Genomic DNA, 23,874 nt, shown 5'->3' on the forward strand with positions numbered 1-23,874 from the left:
ACGGCATCCGCAAAAAGAACAAATGCAAAGGATTCTTTTTTTGTGAAATTAAATATGTATAACTAATTCAGAATATATTTAATCATCCTACACTCCCACACAAACACGAAGATAATACAAGCAGCTATAAAGCATTTGCAAAAAATATTTTAAAAACCGATTAAATTAATTGATAGTGTTTTGGTGATGATTTTGATTTTTTGTTTCGCGTTTGGATGTTTGTCTAAAATGACATGAAACTCACCTAAACACAAACATGGAAATCCATCTACACACAGTGCAAAAAGCCACTCATTACAACAATTGTGTGAATACAACCATAACATACAGTAGTATTCATGGTATTATTAATAAAAACATGCAAAGACACTTACATTTCTGTAAGCCTGCTCTGGTCCTGCACTCTCCACCGTAATCCACACTACAGGAGAAGCAGAATGACATAGTACTGCTGTATCCATTTATTTATTGGTGCCTCTTCTTCACATACATGCATAAGTATCTGTAGCGTGTCAGACACACACTCTGTACTCACTTCAGCTTCTCCAGTTTACAGCTGGGATCCTCCAGTACAGCAGAGAGCAGCTTCACTCCTGAGTCTCCTGGGTGATTGTAGCTCAGGTCCAGCTCTCTCAGGTGTGAGGGGTTTGACCTCAGAGCTGAAGCCAGGGAAGAACAGCCTTCTTCTGTGACTCTACAGCCTGACAGTCTGCAGAAAGATGGAAAAAAAATCCACAATAAATAAGATCACCTGACCATTACAAGCATTACTTTTAAGCAAAAGTGACTCCTCTAATAAATATTTCAATAATCACGCAAAATTAACATCTTTTGAACATTTTATAAGAACCTATACTTCTCAGAACCAGATCCAGTTAATATAGAATCATTTAAAAAATAATCTAGACTTACCCATATTAACCAATGAAACAGCAGATGCCCTTGATGCCAGAGGTGGAGATTTCAGGTCCAGAGAGTACAAATCCAGACCAAGATTTTGTTTCAACCAACCAGATGAATATAAAGAGTCACAATCACAGAGACTCAACTGGTTTGTTGAAACAAAATCTTGGTCTGGATTTGTACTCCCTGGACCTGAAATCTTCACCTCTGCTTGATGCACCATTAACATCAGAAGAACTCCATAAGGTCCTCAACCAAATGCCTAACAACCAATCGCCAGACCGGATGGTTACCCTGCAGAAATCTATAGGCCATTACAGTGTTATTGAAACCTGATAAAGACCAAACACAGCCATCCAGTTACCGGCCATTACAGTGTTATTGAGACCTGATAAAGACCCAACACAACCCTCCAGTTACCCGCCACTCTCATTAATGAATAACTTGAAAATCATTACAAAAGCTCTCGCCACTCAGTTACAGACAGTCATTCCTACTATAATCCATCCTGATCAGACAGATTTCATCAAGACAAGACATGCCTTGGACAACATCTATAGATTATTTTATTTAGTCTAGACTGCTCAGCATACCCATACTAAAACCATGATTACATCATTAGATGCAGAAACTGCATCTGACAGTCAGTTGGACATTCCTCTTTAATACATTGCATAAATTTGGCTTCGGAGAATCGTTCACCCACTGGGTTAAAATACTGTACACCTCAGCCAAAGCTACAGTGTCACAGATGGGATGACATCACCTGCATTCACACTCCGACGGGGAAGACGGCCTGCATGCCCACTCTCTCCTTCACTGTTTGCCATCTTCATAGAAACAGTTATGGCAGCAATACGACAGAACAGTGAAATAAATGGAATTCATACTAATAACAACACAAAATTAATCTCTATGCAGATGATATCTTGCTGTTTTTATGAAACTCTCAAAATATGAAATTTAAATTTTATTAATACCTTTTCAAATCTATCAAACTACACAATAAACTGGAAAAAAACCCTTAACATTCTCACTGCCTGAAGATGCCTGGGATTCAGCCGATCAGGATGGTCCATTTCACACTGGAAATATCCGGTACTTGGGTATCTACATCTCCCACAGGCTGTCTGACTTGGTTACCCTCAACTACACCCCCTTATTCAAAACAATAGATGAGTCTCCCACTTAAATCAATAAAAATAAAATTACTCGTCCAGAATAATTTCAGAAAAATTCTTTCAAACTCATTAATGTCACATTTTTGCTGGAAAAACAAAAACACAAAATCAAACATTCCACATTACAGAAAAGTAAATCTCAAGGTGGATTACAAGCTCATTTTTCTTAATTATTACTTAGCAAATCAACTGCAAGACTTAACTAAATGGTCACACTACAGCAGTAACAGCAGCTCATGGATACAGAAGGAGCAGCTGTACTGTAAAAATCTCAGTCATGCAGACTTACTCAAAATGTCATTAAAGAAACAAAACTGCTTTAACAACACAGTGCTGCCATTTCCACAGCACTGACAGCCCAGTGGAAAGCCATTAAAATCACTAACTGTACTCTCATTCTGTCACGATCGGTCGCGGAGGTAACGGCGATCGTGCGAGGCAAACGGGCAGGAAGCAGGCGGACAGGCGGAAGTCGGGGTAAACCAGGGATTTAATCAACAAACTGGGAGCAGGAGACATGAAACGCCGACTTACATCAATGACAGACAAGGAAAACTGGGGAGACCAGGACTTAAATGCACAAGACTGATTGAAAGCAAACGGACACAGCTGGGTACGATCCGGGAAACACACGTGGGTAAGCAGGGGGCGTGATACACTGGAGGAGCGGACGAGCCGGGCATGACACATACCCTGTAAATACACGCCAATCTGGAATAATCTGGACTTCCTACTTCACAATATCACTATTCACTATCACTCACGGGGACAGAAAGGGATTACACATCTCCACCTCCTTTTCAGTAACAGTCATTTCATGACATTCGAAGACTTAATCCATAAATACGGGTTGAGAATAAGCAATTTTTCTAATATTTACTAACTGAATCCAGCATCAAAACCAAAATGAACCTCACACATAATACACTGAATCCTCCTCAGATGAGACAACATTCTGCAACTTAAAAATAAAAAGAAACCTCTAGAATATATAATCCTTCATCTGCGACAGACACATTGATATTTGTACCAAAAATTAATTGGAATAAGGACCTTATCTTTTCCCCCAGCTCTGATTTCTGGATGGACGTCTGCAACAACATATTCACAGTGACAAATACTGGCCTTCAGTTCAGTACTAATATGTGAAAGTAATTCACATAAAACATGTGACTCAATATAAAAAGTAGTCAGTACTGATACCTGCTCACAGTGTACAAGGGGTGTCACAGATAATTATCTGCATACTCTGTGGGCCTGTATACCTGTTCACAGTGTACAATGGGTGTCACAGATAATTATCTGCATGCTCTGTGGGCCTGTATACCTGCTCACAGTGCACCATGGGTGTCACAGATAATTATCTGCATGCTCTGTTGGCCTGTATACCTGTTCACAGTGCACCATGGGTGTCACAGATAATTATCTGCATGCTCTGTGGGCCTGTATACCTGCTCACAGTGCACCTTGGGTGTCACAGATAATTATCTGCATGCTCTGTGGGCCTGTATACCTGCTCACAGTGTACAATGGGTGTCACAGATAATTATCTGCATGCTCTGTTGGCCTGTATACCTGCTCACAGTGCACCATGGGTGTCACAGATAATTATCTGCATGGTCTGTGGGCCTGTATACCTGCTCACAGTGCACCATGGGTGTCACAGATAATTATCCGCATGCTCTGTGGGCCTGTATACCTGGTCACAGTGCACCATGGGTGTCACAGATAATTATCTGCATGCTCTGTGGGCCTGTATACCTGCTCACAGTGCCCCATGGGTGTCACAGATAATTATCTGCATGCTCTGTGGGCCTGTATACCTGCTCACAGTGCACCATGGGTGTCACAGATAATTATCTGCATGCTCTGTGGGCCTGTATACCTGCTCACAGTGTACAATGGGTGTCACAGATAATTATCTGCATGCTCTGTTGGCCTGTATACCTGCTCACAGTGCACCATGGGTGTCACAGATAATTATCTGCATGCTCTGTGGGCCTGTATACCTGCTCACAGTGCACCATGGGTGTCACAGATAATTATCTGCATGCTCTGTGGGCCTGTATACCTGCTCACAGTGCACCATGGGTGTTACAGGTAATTACTGCATGTTCTCTATAGGTGAAAGATCTGGACTGCAGACAGGCCAATTCAGCACCCGGACTCTTCTCCGACGAAGCCATGTGCTTGTAATAGCTGCAGTATGTGGTTTTGCATTGTCCTGCTGAAATACACAAGGCCTTCCCTGAAACAGACGTCCTCTGGAGGGGAGCATGTGTTGCTCTAAAACCTTTATATACCTTTCAGCATCCATAGTTCCTTCCAAAACACACAAGCTGCCCATACCGTATGCACTTATGCACCCCCATACCATCAGAGATGCTGGCTTTTGAACTGAACGCTGATAACACGCTGGAAGGTCTCCCTCCTCTTTAGCCCGGAGGACACGGCGCCCTTCATTACCAACAAGAATGTCACATTTGGACTCGTCTGACCATAGAACACTTTCCCACTTTGAAACATCCATCCATCCATCCATTTTCCAAACCGCTTATCCTACTGGGTCGTGGGCACTTTGAAACAGTCCATTTCACATGAGTCTTGGCCCACAGGACACGACGGCACTTCTGGACCATGTTCAGATATGGCTTCCTTTTTGCATGATAGAGCTTTAGCTGGCATCTGCAGATGGCACGGCGGATTGTGTTTACCGACTGTGCTTTCTGGAAGTATTCCTGGGCCCATTTAGTAATGTCATTGACACAATCATGCCGATGAGTGATGCAGAGTCGTCTGAGGGCCCGAAGACCACGGGCATCCAATACAGGTCTTCGGCCTTTGAACATTTGTAATATTATCTATGTTCTGTTGTGAATAAAATATAGGCTCATTTGATTTGAAAGTGTTTTATTTATTTCATTCAAATATAAAGAACTTTTCTAGAATTCTGGTTGTTTGTATGTTTGCTGGGGGCGGCAAGGTGGTGCAGTGGTTAGCACTGTTGCCTCACACCTCTGGGACCCAGGTTCAAGTCTCCACCTGGGTCACGTGTGTGGAGTTTGCGTGTTCTCCCCATGTCGTTGTGGGATTTTCTCCGGGTACTCCGGTTTCCCCCACAGTCCAAAAACATGCTGAGGCTAATTGGAGTAGCTAAATTGCCTGACTGGTATGTGAATGTGCCCTGCGATGGGTTGGCCCCCCATCCTGGGTTGTTCCCTACCTTTTGCCTATTGCTTCCGGGATAGGCTCCGGACCCCCAGCGACCCAGTAGGATAAGCGGTTTGGAAAATGGATGGTTGGATGTATGTTTGCAGCAAACTATTTTGTGAATAAAAGCTACCTCAACGCCCACCGCCCCCTTACTTTTTTGCTGTTATTTTTATTAATTATTATTATTACTGTTTGATTCATGTATTGTATGTTTCAATCATTACAGATATGTATGAAAGTGTGTCTGTGTATGTATGGACATTCATATATATGTATTAATATATACTGCTAAAAAATTGAAGGAACACTTTTTAATCAGAGTATAGCGTCAAGTCTATTAAACTTCTGGGATATTGATCAGGTCAGTTAAGTAGCGGAGGGGGTTGTTAATCAGTTTCAGCCGCTTTAGTGTTAATGAAATTATCAGCAGGTGAACTAGAGGGGCAACAATGAGACGACCCCCAAACCAGGAATGGTTTAACAGGTGGGGGCCACTGGCATTTTTCCCTCCTCATCTTTTCTGACAGTTTTTTCACTAGTTTTGCATTTGGCGACGGTCAGTGTCACTACTGGTAGCATGAGGCGATACCTGTACCCTACAGAGGTTGCACAGGTAGTCCAACTCCTCCAGGATGGCGCATCAATACGTGCCATTGCCAGAAGGTTTGCTGTGTCTCCCAGGACAATCTCAAGGGCATGGAGGAGATTCCAGGAGACAGGCAGTTATTCAAGGAGAGCTGAACAGGGCCATAGAAGGTCCTTAACCCATCAGCAGGACCGGTATCTGCTCCTTTGTGCAAGGAGGAAGAGGATGAACACTGCTGGAGCTCTACAAAATGACCTCCAGCAGGCCACTGGTGTGAATGTTTCTCACCAAACAATCAGAAACAGACATCATAAGGGTGCCCTGAGGACCCAATGTCCTCTAGTGGGCCCTGTGCTCACTGCCCAGCACCATGGAGCTCGATTGGCATTTGCCATAGAATACCAGAATTTGCAGATCTGCCACTGGCACCCTGTGCTTTTCACAGATGAGAGCAGGTTCACCATGAGCACATGTGACAGACGTGAAAGGGTCTGGAGAAGCCATGGAGAACGTTATGCTGCCTGCAGCATTGTTCAGCATGACCGGTTTGGTGGTGGGTCAGTGATGGTCTGGGCAGGCATATCCATGGAGGGACGCACAGTCCTCTACAGGCTAGACAACGGCACCTTGACTGTCATTAGGTATCAGGATGACATTCTTGAACCCACTGTCAGACCCTACGCTGGTGCAGTGGGTCCTGGGTTCCTCCTGGTGCACGACAATGCCCGGCCTCATGTGGCAAGAGCATGTAGGCAGTTCCTGGAGGATGAAGGAATTGATACCATTGACTGCCTCCCACGCTCGCCTGACCTAAATCCAATAGAATACTTCTGGGACATTATGTTTCGTCCATTCGATGCCACCAGGTTGCACCTCAGACTGTCCAGAAGCTCAGTGATACCCTGGTCCAGATCTGAGAGGAGATCCCCCAGGACACCATCCGTGGTCTCATTAGGACCATGCCCCGACATTGTCAGGCATGCATACAACCACGTGGGGGCCATACAAACTACTGAGTATGATACTGTTACTGTAATGAAATTTCAGCAAAATGGACTAGCCTGCTGCATCATTTTTCACTTTGATTTTCGGGGTGTCTCTGAATTCAGCCCACTGTAGGTTTTCATGGAAATTTCCATCCATCCATCCATTTTCCAAACCGCTTATCCTACTGGGTCGCGAGGGGTCCGGAGCCTATCCCGGAAGCAATGGGCACGAGGCAGGGAACAACCCAGGATGGGGGGCCAGCCCATCGCAGGGCACACTCACGCATCAGTCACTCACACATGCACACCTATGGGCAATTTAGCGACTCCAATTAGCCTCAGCATGTTTTTGGGGGGGAAACAGGAGTACCCGGAGAAAACCCCACGACGACATGGGGAGAACATGCAAACTCCACAAACATGTGACCCAGGCAGAGACTCAAACCCGGGTCCCAGAGGTGTGAGGCAACAGTGCTAACCACTGCACCACCATTCCGCCCCCATGGAAATTTCATTTCCATTAAACGATGTGGCATCCTTTCATTCCAAACACATTACCCAGTCTACTTCAGTATATATATATATATATTTTCCCCATTGATATCTGATGTGTTTTCAGTGTTCCTTTAATTTTTTTGAGCAGTGTATATGTGTGATCATTTTTTATTCACTAATTTTTTTTTGACAATTACGACTCCTATCATCCACAACCATCATATATAAATACAATCCTGTCTTTGTTTTTTTTCCTTCTTTGCATTTATCTCCTTTTCTCTTCCTCTCCCCTCTACAACTCACATTAAATACTGACTTCACTCGCCCCCCAGTCCTGCCACTTCCACTAGCCCCTATTTTGGGGGAGTGGTTCTTTTCCCCTGTGCATCTGGGTGGGGCAGGTCACCTAATGCACTGGGGGTGGGGTGTCACAGACACTCTCACAGACACATACCCTGTCACAGACACTCTCACACACACGTACCCTGTCACAGACACTCTCACACACACGTACCCTGTCACAGACACTGTCACAGACACTCTCATACACATGTACCCTGCGGCAGACACTCTCACACACACGTACCCTGTCACAGACACTCTCACACACGCGTACCCTGCGACAGACACTCTCACACACACGTACCCTGTCACAGACACTCTCACACACGCGTACCCTGTCACAGACACTCTCACACACACGTACACTGTCACAGACACTGTCACAGACACTCTCATACACATGTACCCTGCGGCAGACACTCTCACACACACGTACCCTGTCACAGACACTCTCACACACACGTACCCTGTCACAGACACTCACACACACGCGTACCCTGTCACAGACACTCTCACACACGCGTACCCTGCGGCAGACACTCTCACGCACGCGTACCCTGCCGCAGACACTCTCACGCACACGTACCCTGTCACAGACACTCTCACACACGCGTACCCTGTCACAGACACTCTCACACACGCGTACCCTGTCACAGACACTCTCACACACACGTACCCTGTCACAGACACTCTCACACACGCGTACCCTGTCACAGACACTCTCACACACGCGTACCCTGCGGCAGACACTCTCACACATGCGTGCCCTGCCGCAGACACTCTCACGCACACGTACCCTGTCGCAGACACTCTCACGCACACGTACCCTGTCACAGACACTCTCACACACGCGTACCCTGTCACAGACACTCTCACACACGCGTACCCTGTCACAGACACTCTCACACACACGTACCCAGTCACAGACACTCTCACACACGCGTACTCTGCCACAGACACTCTCACACACACGTACCCTGTCACAGACACTCTCACACACGCGTACCCTGCGGCAGACACTCTCACGCACGCGTACCCTGTCACAGACACTCTCACACACACGTACCCTGTCACAGACACTCTCACACACACGTACCCAGTCACAGACACTCTCACACACGAGTACTCTGCCACAGACACTCTCACACACACGTACCCTGTCACAGACACTCTCACACACACGTACCCTGTCACAGACACTCTCACACACACGTACCCAGTCACAGACACTCTCACACACGCGTACTCTGCCACAGACACTCTCACACACGCGTACCCTGTCACAGACACTCTCACACACGCGTACCCTGTCGCAGACACTCTCACACACGCGTACCCTGTCGCAGACACTCTCACACACGCGTACCCTGCCGCAGACACTCTCACACACGCGTACCCTGTCGCAGACACTCTCACACACGCGTACCCTGTCGCAGACACTCTCACACACGCGTACCCTGTCGCAGACACTCTCACACACGCGTACCCTGCGACAGACACTCTCACACACACGTACCCTGTCACAGACACTCTCACACACGCGTACCCTGTCACAGACACTCTCACACACACGTACACTGTCACAGACACTGTCACAGACACTCTCATACACATGTACCCTGCGGCAGACACTCTCACACACACGTACCCTGTCACAGACACTCTCACACACACGTACCCTGTCACAGACACTCACACACACGCGTACCCTGTCACAGACACTCTCACACACGCGTACCCTGCGGCAGACACTCTCACGCACGCGTACCCTGCCGCAGACACTCTCACGCACACGTACCCTGTCACAGACACTCTCACACACGCGTACCCTGTCACAGACACTCTCACACACGCGTACCCTGTCACAGACACTCTCACACACACGTACCCTGTCACAGACACTCTCACACACGCGTACCCTGTCACAGACACTCTCACACACGCGTACCCTGCGGCAGACACTCTCACACATGCGTGCCCTGCCGCAGACACTCTCACGCACACGTACCCTGTCGCAGACACTCTCACGCACACGTACCCTGTCACAGACACTCTCACACACGCGTACCCTGTCACAGACACTCTCACACACGCGTACCCTGTCACAGACACTCTCACACACACGTACCCAGTCACAGACACTCTCACACACGCGTACTCTGCCACAGACACTCTCACACACACGTACCCTGTCACAGACACTCTCACACACGCGTACCCTGCGGCAGACACTCTCACGCACGCGTACCCTGTCACAGACACTCTCACACACACGTACCCTGTCACAGACACTCTCACACACACGTACCCAGTCACAGACACTCTCACACACGAGTACTCTGCCACAGACACTCTCACACACACGTACCCTGTCACAGACACTCTCACACACACGTACCCTGTCACAGACACTCTCACACACACGTACCCAGTCACAGACACTCTCACACACGCGTACTCTGCCACAGACACTCTCACACACGCGTACCCTGTCACAGACACTCTCACACACGCGTACCCTGTCGCAGACACTCTCACACACGCGTACCCTGTCGCAGACACTCTCACACACGCGTACCCTGCCGCAGACACTCTCACACACGCGTACCCTGTCGCAGACACTCTCACACACGCGTACCCTGTCGCAGACACTCTCACACACGCGTACCCTGTCGCAGACACTCTCACACACGCGTACCCTGTCGCAGACACTCTCACACACGCGTACCCTGTCGCAGACACTCTCACACACGCGTACCCTGTCACAGACACTCTCACACACGCGTACCCTGTCACAGACACTCTCACACACGCGTACCCTGTCACAGACACTCTCACACTCGCGTACCCTGTCACAGACACGCTCACACACACACGTACCCTGTCACAGACACTCTCACACACGCGAACCCTGCCGCAGACACTCTCACACACGCGTACCCTGCCGCAGACACTCTCACACACGCGTACCCTGCCTCAGACACTCTCACGCACGCGTACCCTGTCAGACACTCTCACACACACGTATCCTGCCGCAGACACTCTCACACACGCGTACCCTGTCACAGACACTCTCACACACACGTACCTAGTCACAGACACTCTCACACACGCGTACTCTGCCACAGACACTCTCACACACACGTACCCTGTCACAGACACTCTCACACACGCGTACCCTGCGGCAGACACTCTCACGCACGCGTACCCTGTCACAGACACTCTCACGCACACGTACCCTGTCACAGACACTCTCACACACACGTACCCAGTCACAGACACTCTCACACACGCGTACTCTGCCACAGACACTCTCACACACGCGTACCCTGTCACAGACACTCTCACACACACGTACCCTGTCACAGACACTCTCACACACACGTACCCAGTCACAGACACTCTCACACACACGTACCCTGTCACAGACACTCTCACACACGCGTACTCTGCCACAGACACTCTCACACACACGTACCCTGTCACAGACACTCTCACGCACGCGTACCCTGTCACAGACACTCTCACACACACGTACCCTGTCACAGACACTCTCACACACGCGTACCCTGTCACAGACACTCTCACACACGCGTACCCTGTCACAGACACTCTCACACTCACGTACCCTGTCACAGACACGCTCACACACACACGTACCCTGTCACAGACACTCTCACACACGCGAACCCTGCCGCAGACACTCTCACACATGCGTACCCTGCCGCAGACACTCTCACACACGCGTACCCTGCCTCAGACACTCTCACGCACGCGTACCCTGTCAGACACTCTCACACACACGTATCCTGCCGCAGACACTCTCACACACGCGTACCCTGCCGCAGAAACTCTCACGCACGCGTACCCTGCCTCACACACTCTCACGCACGCGTACCCTGCCTCAGACACTCTCACACACACGTACCCTGTCACAGACACTCTCACACACACGTATCCTGCCTCAGACACTCTCACACACACGTACCCTGCCTCAGACACTCTCACACACACGTACCCTGCCTCAGAAACTCTCACACACGCGTACCCTGCCGCAGACACTCTCACACACGCGTACCCTGTCACAGACACACTCACACACACGTACCCTGCCACAGACACTCTCACACACACGTACCCTGCCGCAGACACTCTCACGCACACTTACCCTGCCGAAGACACTCTCACACACGCGTACCCTGCCACAGACACTCTCACACACACTCCATTATATGCGAGTCCGCTATGTCCGATGCTTTTTCTGCATGTAATTAAAGGTGCACAACCGGCAGTCCTCGTCTGTTATAGACGATATTCCGTTATAAGCGAGTCCATTATAACAGGATTATACTGCACCTTCGACTCCACCTAGCAGACATACTTATGAGGGGATTGAGGTATGGACGTTTTGAAAGGTATGACAGAAAGAAGCTTTTTCTGTCAGTTACTTAAAATGTTAGTGCCAGGAGTTTTCAAAACATTATACAACTTTGACTGGAATCAAATTCAACTCAAAATCTGATGAAACAAAAATGCTTTTTGGCAATAAACATTCAAGGTGGGTTTAGCGTAAAAAGAAGGATGGTTATAATGAAATGAACCTCATGCCAACTGTAAGATATGGTGGAGGTTTTGTGATGTTGTGCAGCTGTTTTTCCTCCAAAAACCCTGGAAACCTCGTTTAGGGTACATGGCACTATGGGGTCCATGAAATACCAGGACATTTTATATCAAAATTTGGCTGCTGCTGCCAGGAAACAAAAACTGGGCCTTCATTGGATCTTCCAGCAGGACGGTGATCCTAAGCACATGTCCAAATCAACATAAAAATGGTCAGCTGACCGCAGAATCAAGCTTCTGCCATGGCCATCTCAGTCCCCTGACCTGAACCACACTGAAAACCTGTGGGCTGAGCTGAAGAGGAGAGTGTACAAGAGAGGGCCGAGGACCCTGGGTGATCTGGGGAGATTCTGTAAAGAGGAATGGTCTCAGATGCCCTGCTCTGTATTCTCCAACCTTATAAAATGTCATAGGAGACTCAGTGCTGTTATACTGGCAAAGGGAGGCTGTACAGAGTATTAAAAGCAGGGCTGCCAATAATTGTGGCACATGTGTTTTTGTTAAAAATAATTATTTCTTGATGAAGGATTTGTTTTTCTTTGAATAAATTTATTTCAATGAAAGGTTGGATTTTTCTCATTTTTTTCAGTGTGAGATGAAGCTGCTTCGCCAAAAGGTGGATTTTTTTCTAACCCTTTTTACAAATCTTTACAAGGCGGCCAATAATTGTGGAGGGACTGAATATTGTTTATATACGACACTGTATTTGTACTAAATGGTGGCAAGTTAAGCATGTCCTCTACTGTGAACACCCGTGTAAAATAATCATTTAACTCATTTACTATATCAATTTTCATTTTCAATTATAAGGCCCTTACTATCCTGCAGATGAGTGATTTCAGCTTTTAGAGCTCTTTTGGAGTTAAAATATTGGAAGAAACTTTTAATGTCATCCTTAACCTCCAATGCAGTCTTACTTTCGACATTCCATTTACTGTAGCGAATCTAATGTTATTTTTTAAGTCAACCCCTAGACTTAGATACTCCTGCTTTATTTTGAAATCATTAGTTATTTTCTACCGTAGTATTTCCAGCGTACAGTGTGAAATACCCAGTAATACTCACCTCACTACCCCCAGTTTACAGTGTGGAATACCCAGTCATACCTCAGTATCTCCAGGTTGCAGTGTAAGTCCCCCAGTCCAGCAGAGAGCAGCTTCACTCCTGAGTCCTGCAGGTCATTGTCACTCAGGTCCAGCTCTCTCAGGGGTGAGGAGTTTGATCTGAGAGCTGAAGCCAGTGCCTCACAGCATTTCTCTGTGAGTTCACACCGGCCCACCCTTATAAAGATTAAACACTTTTAAATCCACTTTTTACACTGCAGCACTGTATTCAAATGAGGAGGATAAGGGTCATGACATAATGGATTTTCAGAAAACAATTAAATTATTAAAAATAATTTTAACAATCATTCCGATTCTGTTTGGTGTCCATTATTTTTTTGTCCATAACACGTTAAAGTCAGCATGTTTATCTGTAACAGTGCTGTTAACTTTGCTAACCAACACAAATGTTTTGCATGGATTATATGTGTCACGCCCAGCTCGTGTGATCCTCGTGTGCCACGCCCCCTCATTAACCACGTCTGCTGCCCCGATTCTGACCAGCTGTTTCCTGTTATTTCGGCTTGTCCGTGTTCAGGTCTGTTTCCCTAGATCTGTCATTGATGTTGTGAGCCGTGTTTCCTCGTCTGCCCTTAATAAACCCCGTTTGCTCGTCTTCACGGCTCCACTGCCCTGTCTGCCTGCTCCTCCGCTCAGCGGACATCACAATATGGTTGAATGGATGTTTCCTGCTTCCCTGCTTAATTATTTCTAGCATGGATCGAGGGCTGATAAGATTGTGGGATATAAGGACGTAGGAGAAGAAAACAGAAGCTGTTTGTGTTTGTTTATTATGTAACTGCTGAAAGGCATTGTGGGTTTTCTTGCTGTCCGGTTACTTTTGTGTAAAATGCATATTCTGTACTCACTGCAGCTTCTCCAGTTTACAGCTGAGATCCTCCAGTACAGCAGAGAGTAGCTTCACTCCTGAATCTCCTGGGTGATTGTAGCTCAGGTCCAGCTCTCTCAGGTGTGAGGGGTTTAACTTCAGAGCTGAAGCCAGGGAAGAACAGCCTTCTTCTGTGACTCTACAGCCTGACAGCCTGCAGAGAGAGACAGAAACTCCCCAGTAAATAATATCACCTCACCATTATAATTATTAAATAAATGTGATGCTCTAATAAATAATTCCAGTATTACAGTTTAGTGTCTAAGACAAGGCAGGACCCCTCCTCTCTTTCCCTTAGCTAATTGCTCACTATCTCCTCTTTATAGTGTGGAATACACAGTAATACTGACCTCAGTATCTAAAGCGTACAGTGTGGAATACCCAATATTACTGACCTCAGTATCTCCAGTTTGTGGTTTGGAATACCCAGCAATACTGGCCTGAGTATCCCCAGTTTACAGTGTGGAATATCCAGTAATACTGGCCTCAGTATCTCCAGTTTGCGGTGTGGAATACCCAGTAATACTGGCCTCAGTATCTCCAGTTTACAGTGTGGAATATCCAGTAATACTGGCCTCAGTATCTCCAGTTTACAGTGTGGAATACCCAGTAATACTGACCTCAGTATCTCTAGTTTACAGTGTGGAATACCCAGTAATACTGACCTCAGTATCTCCAGTTTACAGTGTAAATCCCCCAGTGCAGCAGAGAGCAGCTTCACTCCTGAATCCTTCAGGTTATTGTCACTCAGGTCCAGCTCTCTCAGGGGGGAAGAGTTTGATCTTAGAGCTGAAGACAGCACTTCACAGTGTTTATCTATGAGATCACAGCTGTTCAGCCTGAAACAGAAAACACTTTAAGACACAGACATATACACATCCTACACATTAGTAAAATACAAAGCATTACAATAAGCATTTGTTTTCATTATAATTAGCAGCACAGCTTACACTTCAAAATGAATTATAGTCTGCAGAGTGTTCTGTGCGTCCTGACAATCTGCTGCAGTCATATGATCACTAATTGTGAGTCAGTGCATCTTTGCTCAAAACTAGAGGTAAAAACATTAAGTACAAGCTACAACCAAAAATCACAGAATATACAGGAATATATAGGAAGACATCAACAGCAAGATGGATGTGAACCCTCCCATAACAGTCAGACCAGTGCTTCCAGTGCAGTCCTCAGCCATCTTTCTGCCAGGTGTCCCTACACTCGACACGTATCACTGAAAGGAGGAATGTGAATGTGAACATTCCCAGCAGCTAATGCAGCAGCAACTGGCACTTGGATTCCTGATCCCATAAGTAAAATCCTTTTTCTCCCTGTATTGTTATACCTGGGAACATGTCAAATCACCAATTACATCTGGGTGATATGACGATATTATCGGTAATGAGCGTAATCAGACAAGTATCCCGGTGTCGATATCTGACAGTGACTAACCGGCGTCTTTGCTGGGGAAACGCGCTTAGGCTACATACAAAGCAAGATAACAGGATTCATGATTTGCTTTCAGTTCAGCTTTCTAGCCAAAGATTCTGAAGCAGTTAAAAAGAAACATTGCACAGAATTTCACAAGCATTGTCCCTGCAGTAACCATGCGTTCGCCATTCTTGTAAGTTCAGTATTGTCACATCACCAACTTCTATCTTTGAGTCAGCAGCCAGAATGTCAGTCATTCAAGTGCAGCTTTCTGTTGGGAATTTTGAGCTTCCCAACCCAGTTTTTCGTATCAGTCTCAGGCACGGCTTTAAGTGTGTCCCTGACCCCGCCAGGGCTGTGATTAGGATTGGTTGCTAACTGTTTAATGAAGGTGGTTAAAAGTAAACTCTCTCTCTCATCTATCTATCTGAATCAATCAATCATTATTTATATAGCGCATTTTAGCCACAGCGTTTATAAAGAATTTTGCAAACATTTAAAAAGAAGAAAAAGAAATTCAAATAAGCTCAGAATAAATAACAATAAGCGCAAAAGAAATAAAAATAGAGTAAAAATGTTTAAAAAAAATAAAATTAAAAACCATCATAAAGGACTTTAACCACCCATGTCCTCTTTAAGGGCCCCTCCTCAAAGGGGCCTCTAGCCCCTATGTCTTCTGGGGGAAGCGACCGCCCCCCCACAATTACTGATATTAATAAAAGCATAAAATAATAAAACTGATTATCATAGGGGGGCGGCATGGTGGTGCAGTGGTTAGCACTGTTGCCTCACACCTCTGGGACCCGGGTTCGAGTCTCCGCCTGGGTCACATGTGTGTGGTTTGCATGTTCTCCCCATGTCGTCGTGGGGTTTCCTCCGGGTACTCCGGTTTCCCCCCACAGTCCAAAAACATGCTGAGGCTAATTGGAGTTGCTAAATTGCCCGTAGGTGTGCATGCGTGAGTGAATGGTGTGTGAGTGTGCCCTGCGATGGGCTGGCCCCCCATCCTGGGTTGTTCCCTGCCTCGTGCCCATTGCTTCCGGGATAGGCTCCAGACCCCCCGCGACCCAGTAGGACAAGCGGTTTGAAAAATGGATGGATGGATGATTATCATAGATTATTATATGCGTTGGTGAAAAGATGCTTTTTCAGCCTAGTTTTGAAAGTACTGAGACATTCAGTAGCTCTCAGGTTTTCTGGGAGAGAGTTTGGGCTCATAGTGACTAAAAGCTGCCCCCTCCCTCCCCAGCCGGGTTTTAGGAATAATCAGTAAATTACTGCCTTCTGCATTCTGGGTCTGTTGTAGATGTGATCCCTGTGACTGGTGCGTGTTAACACTCCGCCAGCGGCATTCTGGGCCCGTTGTAGATGTGATCCCTGTGACCGGTGCATGTTAACACTCCGCCAGCGGCATTCTGGGCCCGTTGTAGATGTGAAACAGACAAGAGGGCATTACAGTAATCTATTCTACTAGAAAGAAAAGTAGGTATTATTTAATACTGCCAAGACCCCATCCACTCTGCAAACAAGTAAATCAGCTTCCTTTCATTCTAACAACCTAAGCAGTTCTGTTAACCTGCTTTATGACTTTATGGTCGTGTTTCCACAAACTGTGCTTGCTTTGCAGAACAGTATTTCCCTTTTAAGGTTACCCATTTTAAATCTGGTGTAGGATCACACATGCACATATCACAAAGCTTAAATTCCAGGTGGCCTGAGACAAGGCCTACCCTGGTACGAGAGGTACTCGCTGGCCTAGGCATCAAAGGGGGGTTAGTGACCCCACACACACAGACACACTTAAACACACACAGATAACAAGGGGGGCCAGCACTCCAACTTTTATTGCTCAAAGTTTTAACGACCTACAGATAGCAGAGTGGACCTCAAGGACAGGGGTCCCTCGACTTGGCACACAACCCCCTCCCCAGACATCCTGCCTTACATACCACTCACCCAGCACCCTAAAGAAAGTTTCTTTTAAGTTTGGCTGTTGTATATCTGTATATTTATTTACCCATGACTACTAGTCTCAATATACAGATAGGTTATGTCTGTAATGTGTCCTAACTTTCAAAGATTCTTTTTCTTTGACTGACTAACCTTCCCCCCCTTTTCTTTCCCACATTCCTCAGCAGCTCTTATCTGATCCCTGTATTCTACCATGTCTATCTAAGGGTAAGATGTGCTGCTGACATGAGAATATGTCATATAATGTCTGTATAAAGGGTAACCTCTGATTGAGGTGCAACCTAGACCACTTAGACCAGGGACTGGTGTGAGTAATATAACATAATGACATAATAAGTAATCATTAATTAATCATTACAGATGGTATTCGGTGTGAACCGCTAGGCTGGTATGGCATGTTTGGTATCAAACCGATGGAAAATCACTCCAGTTTTACACCACTTCAGCCTCTGTTCATTGAGTGCTCACAATAGTCCCTGCCTCTGTGCGATTTGGCTACTAAGCTCTAAAACCTCAAACTCGACTGAAATATCGTGAGACTCTCTCTCATCGGCCGTGAGGGGAGCTTCGCTACCGATCGTTTACATTACCTGGTGATGCAGCTCGCTGGACGAACCTTCTAACCCAGGTTACTAAGCGATACTGGTAACTAGTGAATCCCATGTAAGTCTCACATTAACAGACTCACGGGGATTCGTAATTGAGTTTGGAGGAACCAACCATTCGGCATAACAATTAGTTCATAAACATCATTAAATAATGATTAATTCAAATGTAATTATTTTCAAAACATATTGGTGGAGATATTAAAATTTACCTGAGCTAAATATTCATACAATGGTGTCCCTCAGGGATCAGTGCTGGGCCGCTACTGTACACTGTATATATTGGTCACATCAGAAATCATGGTGTTGGGTTTCATTGTTTTACTGATGATACACAGTTATATATATATCTGTTAAGCCGGATGATGCATCACAGCTCTCGGTTAGAAGACTGTCGACTAGATATCCGGTGCTGGATGGCAAATAATTTATTTATGTTAAACACAGAAAAACAGAAGTACTGTTAACTGGTCCGAAGGCGGCTCGAAATAAGTTTGACAACCTCAACCTTGGTGGTCTTCCTACCCAACCTAACACAGTGGTCAGAGATCTTGGTGTTCTGGTTGATTCAGATTTATGTTTCGATGCTCATATAAAAAGCATCACTAAAGCTCTGTTCTATCATGTACGGAACCTCGCCAAGCTTCGGAAGATGCTCTCCTGTCATGAAGCGGAAACACTAACACCTTTATAACTTCCAGGCTGGATACTGTAATGCCTTCCTTTCTGGGTGCCCATCTGGTGCCTCACATAAACTTCAGCTGGTACAAAATGCAGCAGCCAGAGTTCTTACAAACACTAATAAATGTGATTATATTAGCCCTGTTCTATGCTCCCTTCACTGGCTTCCAGTTAAGTCTCGGATTAACTACAAAATACTGCTATTGATTTATAAAACACTGAATGGCCTTGCACCAGAATACCTTAGTAACCTGCTGGCCTTATACAACCCTCCTGGCTTTCTTCCATCATAAAGAGCAGGATATCTGTTAGTACCCAGGGCAGAAAGAGCTACGGCAGGCTGCAGAGCTTTCTCTTATAGAGCTCTTCAGCTGTGGAATAGTCTTCCAGCGGATCTGCAGGATTCAGGCTGACTTTCAATATTCAAGTCTAGACTAAAATCACACCTGTTTAGTTTAGCTTATAGGGACTCTAGTTCTAGCTCTAGCTAACTGCTCACTCCCAGTCAGACCTATAGTGTGAGGTGTAGAGCTGGGTGGGGATCGGTGCCATTGGCTTTGGATAAACTGAACTGTCAGTCTGTCACTTTAGCTTCACACTCCCTTGTGGAATTGGAGTGCTGACATTCAGGGACCCCCCATGCCTGCGTTCCCACCTGCCTCTCCCTCCTACTTATGCTGCCATAGCCATATCTGCCGGAGCTTACATACTGCACTCACCTAACTGTTTGCACTGCCTCTAGTCTCCCCTACTTTGGCTAACTGCACATTTTATTTCCCCTAATCCCCCTGAGCTGTGCTGCATGGAGACCCCACATTTTCAAGATATCCTGCCTACCCTGCTGCCTGCGACGTCTCCACTACCTGTGACGTCCTTCTGGCCTGCTGCTGCCCCCTGGAGGATGGGCTCCCCCTTTCAGTCTGGTTAGGGTTAGGGTTTCCTCTGCTGCCCCCTGGAGGATGGGCCCCCCCTTTCAGTCTGGTTACTCCCAAGTTTTCGTCTTTCTAGGGAGCTTTTCCTTGCCACTGTCCCCTCTGACTTGCTCACTGGGGGCTTTGGGCAGGGATGCTGTAAAGTGCTTTGAGATGATGTAATGTTGTGAAAATACACTATACAAATAAATCTGAACTGAACTGAAATTGCACTCAGTGTTTGGGGGGAGGACTCAAAATGATTGTTTATTGCGATATTTTTATACTAAATGACACATACACATTTTTTTACTTATCGCCCAGCCCTAACCAACTATACACTAATTGGAAAGCTATCAGTCCTGTGAAATAGGCTTTTAGAAAAATGTTTGTTTGAATGATTTATGAATAATGATACTTCATTCACCCCCATTGGGAAATTGTCTTTTCGCCCCACCCATCTTGGGGACACGCTGACACCTATACAGGTGAGAGAAAGTTTGGGGGTCGCAGCGCAGGATCGGCCAGCATCCACACCCCTGGAGCTCAAGGACCCAGTGATGACATCACTCTGCCGGCCAAGAGATCTGAACCAGCGACCTTCCGCTTATGAACACAAAGTCTGAACCCAGAGAGTCACGCACCACACCCAGTATTTACAGAAATGCTTCCTACAGCATCCAGAACTGAAACAAATATGAGTGGTTTTCCCACTATTAATGATAACTGGACCATTCTGTATGATGTTGTATCTTTGGTTATTTGTTACACAAATGATGGTCGTGGAAATCTTGTCTTTTTGTTTTTACTACATCACTACCTTCAGTTAATATAAACTAGGTTAAAAAGGAACCTTGTTGATAAAAGAGGGGAAATAAATTACATATATACATATTAATTTTATATTTTAAACAATGTTTGTTTATGTCTGCCAGACTACATGTGTCGTCACATCCTCAGCCAGGTGCAGCTGAGGCCAGCAGAGGGCGCCAGTGAGCAGCCAGAGACAGCAGTCATACGGAAGCTCCCAGCTCTGGGCTCCATCACATGAACACGCCTGCTGACAATAACACTCACATACCACTTATACACCCTGTGGATAAAGAGCCCTCACTGTTTCTATAGCAGGTTAGGATGCTGTGCTGTGATCAGAAGGCAGACTGGATGGGAATGGAAACGTAGTAACAAACAAAAAGTGACATCACTACCTTCAGTCATTATAAAGTCTGTGGTCAAGATTAGCTACTGCTATACATCAGCTATAGCTGTGATTACCAAAATAAAACTCACTTATTAATCCATGAGGAGAAATATATAATATATATTACACATTTCAAACAATATTCATGTATTACTGCCAGACCAGACATGATTTCCCATCCCCACGTCACTTACAGAGCCGTCCTGGAGTTCTTGACCACAGGCAGCAGCCTGCAGTGCTGTTTATCTGATCTGATGTATTTCTTCAGATCAAACACATCCAGCTCCTCATCGGACATCAGCATCACAAAGGCCAGAGCTGAGTACTGTGCAGGTGAGAGGTCATCTGCTGAAATGTTTCCTGAATTCAGGTATCTTTGTACTTCCTCTACTAGAGAATTGTCACCCAATTCAGTCAGACAGTGGAACAGATTGATGGTCCTTTCTGGAGATAAATTCTCCTTTATTTTCCCCTTGATGTACTGGGCTGTATCCTTAATGATATGTGAGGTGATTCTTGTCGGCCCCAGTAGCCTTTGTAACAGAGTCTTACTGGAGTCTGTTGAGAGGCCCAGGAGGAAGCGGAGGTAGAGGTCCAAGTGTCCATTCTTGCTCTCTAATGCCTGATCCACTGCAGTCTTCAGCAGGTCAGCTGATGAGTTTGACAGAAACACATATAAAGCAGCGAGATACTCCTGGATGCTCAGATGCACAAAGCAGTACACCTTCTCCTGGTACAACCCATACTCCTCTTTAAAGACTTCTGTGCACACTCCAGAGTAAACTGAAGCTTCACTGACATCAATGCCATTCTCTGTCAGATCTTGCTCATAAAATATGAGATTGCCTTTCTCAAGGTTGTCAAAAGCAAGTTCACCAAGTGTCAAAAGGAATTCCTTGCTGTATTCTTTAAGCTTAGTTTCATGGTTTTTCATATACTTGTCATTTTTTACACTTGTCTGAAAGATCAGGAAGTGTGTGTACATTTCAGTCAGAGTCCTTGGAATTTCTCCCCTGTCAATCTCACTAAAAAGCCTCTTAAGCACAGTGGCTGAAATCCAGCAGAACACAGGTATGTGGCACATGATGAAGAGGCTCCTTGATGATTTCACATGTGTGATAATCCTGCTGGCCAGGCTCTGATCATCAAATCTCTTCTTGAAATACTCCTCCTTCTGTGCATCACTGAACCCTCGTATCTCTGTCACCTGGTGGACACACTTAGCAGGTATCTGATTGGTTGCTGCTGGCCGGGAGGTTATCCAGAGGAGAGCGGATGGGAGCAGATTCCCCTTAATGAGGTTAGTCAATAGCACATCCAGAGACGTTTTCTTTGTTACATCAAACCAGCTCTCATTGTTCTGAAAATCCAGAGGAAGGCGACATTCATCCAGACCATCAAAGATGAACAAGACTTTGGAGCTAAACAGGTCAGTGGATTGAAATGATTTCAGTTCTGGGACAAAGTGGTGAAGCAGTTCAATCAGACTGTATTCACCCTTAATCAAATTCAGGTCCCGGAAAGGAAGAGCAAATATGAAGTGAACATCCTGGTTTGCTTTTCCTTCTGCCCAGTCGAGAATAAATTTCTGCACAGAGACTGTTTTCCCGATACCTGCCATCCCTTTAGTGAGTACAGTTCTGATAGGTGTCTCACGCCCACATAAGGGTTTAAATATATCATTGCACTTGACTGTAGTATCTTCTGTTCGCCTTTTCCTGGATGCTGTTTCAATCTGTCTCACTTCATGTTCATCATTGACTGCTCCAGTCCCACCTTCAGTTATGTAGAGTTCTGTGTAAATCTCACTGAGAAGTGTTGGCTGTCCTTCCTTAGCTTTCCCTTCAAATACACATTCAAATTGCTTCTTAAGTTTAGCTTTGATTTCCTGTAGCATGAGCTTTCCTGAAAAGAAATGAGAGGAAAATGCACTAATTCTCACCATGATCCTGACCAGTATGAGGAAGAATATTTTCCAAAAACACACTTCTTCACACATACATATCCAGATATTTCCCTGTGACTGTGAATGTGAAACTGAAAGTTTTATCATGCGTATTTTACTGGAACACCGCATACAGGACCGTGAATAAGCCTTAGGCAGCCAAAGGAAATGTTTAAAGCCATTTATCTGGGTAGTAAGTGTATATCTGCTCAGAACCAAAAAAAAACACAAAACCCCTTTTCATTTCCCGAACCTCTCCTCAGGGGCACCACAGCCAGTCCATGTATTTGTTAAATTTCACCACCAGCTCACTTCATGAATTAATTAAATTAATTTAAAACTCAAGGAGATATTGATCAGCCACATAAGCTGTGTTAGTGGTCAAGTAAAAAAATACATGGATATACTGCATGAAATATTAGGCTGATGTTGGGAGAGGTTCTGAAATGGCAAACACACTTTGACATACATATTATAGTAGTTCTACACCAACATGAAGACCATTTAAACATCCTTTTCTTTGGCTGCCTAAGACTTTTACACAATATTGTACATGTACATAATGTTATAAAGTTCTTACTCTTGTCCAGCAGGTCAGCAAGATCATCTTGCTTCATGGTCCTCAGGATGTACAGTGTTATCTTCAGAGCTACCTCTCTAACACTGGTCTTCTGCATCTGACCATCACTGTCCAGGTCATTGTCCTCCTCCAGCTGAGGCTCAGAGCATTCTGGGTAATTCTGATCTAGGTACCTCACAAATGTCTTCAGTTCCTCCTTTAGGAACTTCATGGCTTTTTCCTCTAGCGACTAAAATA

At 45.8% G+C, this 23,874-nt stretch overlaps 2 protein-coding genes across 25 annotated transcripts in view; both read right to left on the bottom strand.

The window, feature by feature from the left end:
* The window catches only part of LOC125722171 (keratin-associated protein 16-1-like), a 91,987-nt gene extending 81,404 nt beyond the window's left edge, over positions 1-10,583 (bottom strand). Inside the window, exon 1 of one of the 2 annotated variants that reach the window (XM_048998354.1) lies at positions 2,987-10,583. In XM_048998354.1, the coding sequence (XP_048854311.1) occupies positions 7,771-9,678 (1,908 nt within the window). In that variant the 5' untranslated portion in view covers positions 9,679-10,583 and the 3' untranslated portion in view covers positions 2,987-7,770. The remainder of the gene's footprint in view (positions 1-2,986) is intronic. The other variant, XM_048998355.1, reaches the window with a different exon arrangement.
* Positions 1-23,874, bottom strand: part of LOC125722160 (NACHT, LRR and PYD domains-containing protein 12-like) — a 106,726-nt gene that overhangs the window by 64,708 nt on the left and 18,144 nt on the right. For 21 of the 23 annotated variants that reach the window (XR_007386185.1, XM_048998298.1, XM_048998305.1 and 18 more), the window contains 7 exons: positions 23,638-23,866; positions 21,307-23,017; positions 14,984-15,157; positions 14,299-14,472; positions 13,433-13,606; positions 536-709; positions 375-421 (listed from right to left, as the gene is read on the bottom strand). Coding sequence is in view for 22 of the 23 variants with exons in the window: in XM_048998298.1 (XP_048854255.1) it covers positions 375-421; positions 536-709; positions 13,433-13,606; positions 14,299-14,472; positions 14,984-15,157; positions 21,307-23,017; positions 23,638-23,866 (2,683 nt within the window). In the remaining variant the exon portion in view is untranslated. The remainder of the gene's footprint in view (positions 1-374; positions 422-535; positions 710-13,432; positions 13,607-14,298; positions 14,473-14,983; positions 15,158-21,306; positions 23,018-23,637; positions 23,867-23,874) is intronic. The other 2 variants (XM_048998301.1, XM_048998312.1) reach the window with 2 other exon arrangements.

This window comes from Brienomyrus brachyistius, unplaced genomic scaffold (genome assembly GCF_023856365.1).
Source record: "Brienomyrus brachyistius isolate T26 unplaced genomic scaffold, BBRACH_0.4 scaffold37, whole genome shotgun sequence".
In the NCBI taxonomy this organism is placed as follows: Eukaryota; Metazoa; Chordata; class Actinopteri; order Osteoglossiformes; family Mormyridae; genus Brienomyrus; species Brienomyrus brachyistius.